Source organism: Antennarius striatus, chromosome 21, assembly GCF_040054535.1.
Source record: "Antennarius striatus isolate MH-2024 chromosome 21, ASM4005453v1, whole genome shotgun sequence".
NCBI classification, from domain to species: Eukaryota; Metazoa; Chordata; class Actinopteri; order Lophiiformes; family Antennariidae; genus Antennarius; species Antennarius striatus.
This window is the reverse complement of record NC_090796.1, coordinates 6,855,450-6,861,190: the sequence shown is the minus strand read 5'-3', so window position 1 is coordinate 6,861,190 and position 5,741 is coordinate 6,855,450. Positions and strand designations below refer to the sequence as shown.

General features: G+C 39.1%; 1 protein-coding gene across 1 annotated transcript; it reads left to right on the top strand.

Moving 5' to 3' along the window:
• The first annotated feature begins 1,675 nt into the window (after positions 1-1,675).
• On the top strand, positions 1,676-5,237 carry noxo1b (NADPH oxidase organizer 1b). The gene is made up of 8 exons (XM_068305188.1): positions 1,676-1,803; positions 1,949-2,029; positions 2,151-2,223; positions 2,590-2,773; positions 2,856-3,049; positions 3,153-3,257; positions 3,528-3,645; positions 3,901-5,237. The coding sequence occupies exons 1-8, from the start codon at positions 1,729-1,731 to the stop codon at positions 4,532-4,534; spliced, it is 1,464 nt and encodes a 487-aa protein (XP_068161289.1). The 5' UTR covers positions 1,676-1,728; the 3' UTR covers positions 4,535-5,237.
• Positions 5,238-5,741: the final 504 nt, after the last annotated feature.

Here is a 5,741-nt window from a genome sequence, read left to right as displayed (position 1 = left end):
TGTCCTTTTGAGACGAATGGATGTTTGCTGTCTTGCCAAGAATTACATGCAAAACTCATTTCACTCTATTAAATGTGAATAAACCTTAAACTTATCATAGCATAAATTCTCTAAATGCAAAAACAGAACCTCTGTTGTTAATATGGTACATCTTTTTAATTCTTACAACAGCAGGTGTTACAAAAAAAAAAAACAGTGATAGAAGTCATGACACAAAATGACAAAATGTCTTTGTCAGTTAATTGTTTCCATTTGTTTAACTAAGCTGTAATAAGCTAAAATAAAATAAACTAAGCTAAAACAACATTGTGTCTGGGTTTACGTGATTTTAATAGTTGGTGAATAGATATGAGTTGTCTCATCTAATTCTCAGCAAGGCGAACATATATTATATTATATTATATTATATTATATTATATTATATTATATTGTATTTCACAACTGTCTAACTACTAACTTAAATGTGCTGACTACTGACTACAGGCCTAAAGCTACAGTATGTAACTTACTTAAAAGGATATTTGTTTTTTTTAATTCATTGACCTCCTGGAAGATGAGACGATAGTTATCGTGATTTATCAGAAATATGGGTCACAGATCTGCTGGAACCTATGGTTCCAGCAGATCTGTGACGCATGACCACACCTACACAAACAACAATTTACTGTCATGCTCACACCTATGTAGAATTTCCACCAGTCCATCCATTTTCCTTTGGAGGAGAAGAGATCATAATCATTGGTTATCAGAAATATGGGTCACAAGTCTGCTAGAACTTATCCCACTTAGTTATGGGTGAGAGCTGGGGCACACCCTGCGTGAGACGCCAGCTCATCGGATGGCCACAAAGACAAACAAGATTGTCTCTCACGTTCACACCCATGCATAGTTTCCATCCATCTATCCATTTTCTTGTCGAGGACACGATCATAATCCTTGCTTATCAGAAATACGGGTCACGGATTTGCCGGAGCTTATCCCAGTTCACCACTGACGACAGGCAGGGTTCATCCTGGACGAGATGCCAGGTCATCGCATGGCCACATGAAAGACAAACAATCATTCACTCCAACACTCACACTTTCTGGAATTTTCGGAGAACACAGCATCACTTGCTTATACTGTATAAGCAATTTGCTTCAGCCCAGTCCTTTTTTGGTTACTATTAATACCATTGAAATATGTCTTGTTTTTTAAATGTGAAACAACCAAAATAATTTTCATTCATTCATTCATTCATTCAAGAACACAGCATCACGTCCTCCACCTGGGGTCCACTGTAGAATGCAAAGTCACACTGGGGGGCTACTCTACCAGGTGCTGATGTATTTTCTGGGGGTCACTCAATTAAAATCTGGGCTTGTCTAAATGCAGATGTTAACACTTACTGTCTCACTTGAGCTCCATTCACTGATTCATCTATTTTCAGTACAATAGAATTGACCTGGACTAACAGGAAGACAGAAGAAGAGCTCTGCGTCAACTTGGGGCTCCTCAGTTTTCCTTACCTCCCACACAACCGGAAGCTATGGGAGTAGTCTAAATCTGCTGCGGTGGAACTTTTGCAATGTTGTTCATCCTTCCCTCGTGACTTCAGCGTGCCGGTGTCGCTCCTGACCCCGCCCCCTTTCCGAGTGCGCGGTGCGTATATTTACAGCGGCCGAGTCACGGCCGAGTCAGAGCCAAGCAAACCTTCATCCTCTCACCTGAGACACGCAGACACGAACGATGACCGGAGAGCAGCGCTTTGTGATCAGTGCCCGAATCATCGGAGCGGTCCGGAGGGAGACGCCGAAACTCAAGGTGGGTGAAGACACAGTTTGATTCGACCGATAGCTATGTGGGTGCAAGAAAATATTATCAACTTTTTTATTCATTCATTCATTTAGTTGCATGTTTGTTTGTTTGTTTGTTTATTTATTTATTTATTTATTTGCTCTCTCTTCAGATGTTCATGATATCTGTTTTGTGGTCTGACGAGACGGAAGTGATTGTGTACAGGTCCTTCAGGAACTTCAAGGAATTTCATGTAAATATAAATAAAACCCTGTCAATTGCGCTCTATTTCATTTATTTACAACAACAACAACAACAACAACAACAATAATAATAATAATAATAATAATAATAATTTCTTTTTTCTTTTACAGGGGGAGCTAAAAAAGAAGTTCACACAGTCGAGTACGTTTCAGAAGAAGACCAGAATGATCCCCAAATTTGGAGGTAAGATTTTCTCAGTATGTTCTGACTGATTAGAAATCACATGAATCCATTCAAATTTTCATTCGCTCATCCATTTTCTCTAACCACTTCATCAAAAAACTGTCATGGTTTGAAATATTTAGAGCCATTAATTTAGTTAGTCAACAATATCAGTTTGATATCTAAAAAAAAAAAAGAAAACTTCAAATTATATTACCCACTCCAGAGGGGAATTCTTTTTAATCGTGCCTAAAAATAAATGAGACACATCCTCAATTCATTCTTCCAATCTGCATCTGTGCCATGTAGCCTGTGCTTCCTGTGTTTCTTGAGGAAAAAATGGAAATGAGAGATTTTCTAAAAAACTACATCCTTTGCCCTATCCAGGGAAGGCCGCGATGAGCAGCCTCCCACAGAGGGGATCCAAGAAACCTTTCCAAATCATGAAGACCCTAGAGATCTACTGTGGCAACCTGTTGAAAAGTGATCCGGCTGTGACTCAGAGCTCAGAGGTCACACAGTTCTTCATGCCCAAAGACCACGACCTACAGCCAGACTTCATCAAGAACAGGTAGATCGGTCATTTCATTTACCTCGAATCATTTGAAACATTTGATGGACCTGTTTTAAAACATATCTTGTCTCTGATTTAGTGTCATCATCCTGCTGTCTGACGGCTCTGGTGGAGAAGAAAATGTGACTCAAAGGCCAGCAGGAGTTGTCACCCACCCGTTCGTCACCCAGACCTACTGCTGTGTGGCTGCTTATGAGACAAAGGACACTAAGAATCGTCCTTTTAATGTTGCTCTGAATGAGAAACTGGATGTGCTGATCAAAGATCCTGCAGGTCAGTGCTGAATGTTAAAGCAATAGCATCCTCTCAGAGCTGTGATCTACCCTTTATTTAGTCATTCCATTTATGCTGAAATTATTTTTAATTTCCTCTTCAGGCTGGTGGCTGGTGGAGAAGGACGATAAGCGTTTGGCTTGGTTTCCTGCTCCATACTTGGAGTTACAGGATGGAGAGGAAAGTGATGATGAAGTCCACCTAGGAGGTATGATACTTTTATTCTCAATTGGATTTTATGGTGCATAAAGCAAAGTTACATTTTCCAAGACTGTATAAATAGCTGTATTTAAAATACTAAAGTGGGAATTAGCATCATTTTCAAATAACCTGCAAAATGTTTACATTGATGCGTTTATGAATTGTAGTTACTGCAAGCAGCCACCAGTAGGGGGCACTCTTTAGTTGTTGGAAGTAAATACAATACCATGTTTCAAGAGATGTAAGATGTTTAATGTTGTATTCTTGTGACCTTTAGGTTCCCTTTATTGTGCTGTAAGGAGTTACTCTGCCAAGAGTAGTGACGAGGTGTCAGTACCCATTGGGAGTGTGGTGGAAGTGCTGCAGAAGTCTGACAATGGATGGTGGCTCATCAGGTATCCCAAACTTTACTGATTTCAAATGTCCTTTCATAAACTTCAAAATAAATATCATAAACATCATGTCATGTTATAAAGTAAATAAAGAGCAGATAAAACAAAAATTTTAATGCTGAAGATAGCGTGAAATGTATCTCAACAGAGTGAAACCACATGTAAAAATAGATTCCCATGCTTAATAATGGGTATTAAGATGCTGAATTTTTATTAACAGGTTGAATTAACTCCCTTTCACTTTCAATTCCCCCTCAGATTCAATGACAAGGGAGGTTATATTCCCTCTATGTACCTGCAACCCTACAACAACCCACGGGCAGGCCTTTATAACCTACAGAAGAAGAAGGTGCATGGCTCCACTCTGAACCTGGCCTCCAGCTATGACTCTTCTCATACACTCATCCTCAACAAAGGAATCAAGACACATCCAGAATCTGCAGGCAAGTCCAGAGGGAAACTCGGGAATCTCCACAAGGCTCGATCACTCGATATTCTCGCTGAGACCCAGTCACCAATACAGGCAGTGAAGGATGCCTCAAAGCCAAACCGCTATGCACGCCGCATGACCGACGCAGGCATTGATGGCAGCTTCTCAATCTCAAATTCAAACGAGGAAACAGAGCATCATCGTTCCTTGGCTAATGTCAGCCAGAATGATCACAGCAGCCCTGAGCCTAACCTGTCAGACCGCCGCGGCTCCAGCGCCAGCACTGAGAGCTCTACATCTGCATCATCCAGAGGAAGTGAGACGGCACCAGTTGCTCCCAGGATACCAAGAAGGCCCAAAACCGAGGAGATCATGACCCGCTGCACCACCGTGACCCGCAAGGCAGCCATGGCCACCAAGACCAGACTTCAGATTCAAGCAGAGTCAACTCAAAGCCGCTAGGGGCTGACCCTTGATCAATCATGTGTACTGTATCTGTAAAGTACACAACTTTTTTCAACTCAGTGGATGTTTCGTTGGTCAGTCAGCATTCTGACACTAGATAAATTCTTTCTGAATGTCTTAAAATGTTATCTAGAAATTTTCCATTTGATAACATGGGGCACAGTGTCTTTGGTATGATTCAAGAAATATCATTGTGAGAATTATGTAGCTTCAGTGAAGCACTTTACATGGAAGGAATAACAAAATGTGTAGGTGGCATTTAAAAAAATGTTTTTGCCACTTATGGGAAAATAAAAATGATTTTTGAGTCAAAAATGTAATATTTAATTTTATTGATCTGTTTAATCACATAGGAAAATGTACATTGTCTCATGTTAACCTCTATTAATGTACCATCTGCTGTATTATTCATGGCTGTTATTCACAAAGACAACACAAGTGACATGATTGAGATCTTTTGTGTTTTTCTGTTTTAGACTGACTACTAACACATTACTACTATGAGTACTGCAGTTTGATGGATGTGGTGAACAGGCTATCAGAGTATTCTTATTTAAGAATTAACATATTATTGTTCTCCTGAATATTGTAGGAGTATGTAATTATGCCATTATGTATTAACTCATAACCTGTAAGAATTATTGTATTATTGGTATATTTTACTATCTAAATTTCATATAAACAGATTAATAAAATCCAGTTTGCACCAAATTACCTTTGATTTGTGGTTTGTGATTATACAACGGGAGAGTAGATGTGCATATGGGCACATGTTTTCATGTGTTTTTAGATTTTTATTTTTGCACTTTTTATTATTGCATTTTTATGGCAAATTATAGTATAAAATGCATACAGAACATATATAAAAATGATTTAAATAATAACAGTAAATGCCACAAACCTAGGAACAAATCCATAAGATAAAAGTGAGGTGGTCAGAAAGGGTGACCATTGTTAATGACAGTTACCCTACCATAGGATATTTTTAGACCTCCAGCGTTTCATACAGATCACAACACAGAATGAACTGGTGGTAACAGCCACATACAGTTGAAAAGGATGCAGAATATCTGGAAAAAAATAACTTTTCTTTTACTTGAAGGAGAACAAATCCAGAATTACATCGCTTTTTAGGTGGTTGATCAAAATGTATGGCTTTGTGGCTTATTTGATGTCTGTGTTACAAATATCATAAGAGCTGCAG

What these genes read in the sequence shown, in the direction of transcription:
- noxo1b (XM_068305188.1), top strand. Translation starts at nt 1,729, where the DNA reads ATGACCGGAGAGCAGCGCTTTGTGATCAGTGCCCGAATCATCGGAGCG. An exon ending in GGAACTTCAAGGAATTTCAT is followed by an intron (nt 2,030 to 2,150) that starts GTAAATATAAAT and finishes TTTCTTTTACAG; the next exon opens with GGGGAGCTAAAAAAGAAGTT. An exon ending in AATGATCCCCAAATTTGGAG is followed by an intron (nt 2,224 to 2,589) that starts GTAAGATTTTCT and finishes TGCCCTATCCAG; the next exon opens with GGAAGGCCGCGATGAGCAGC.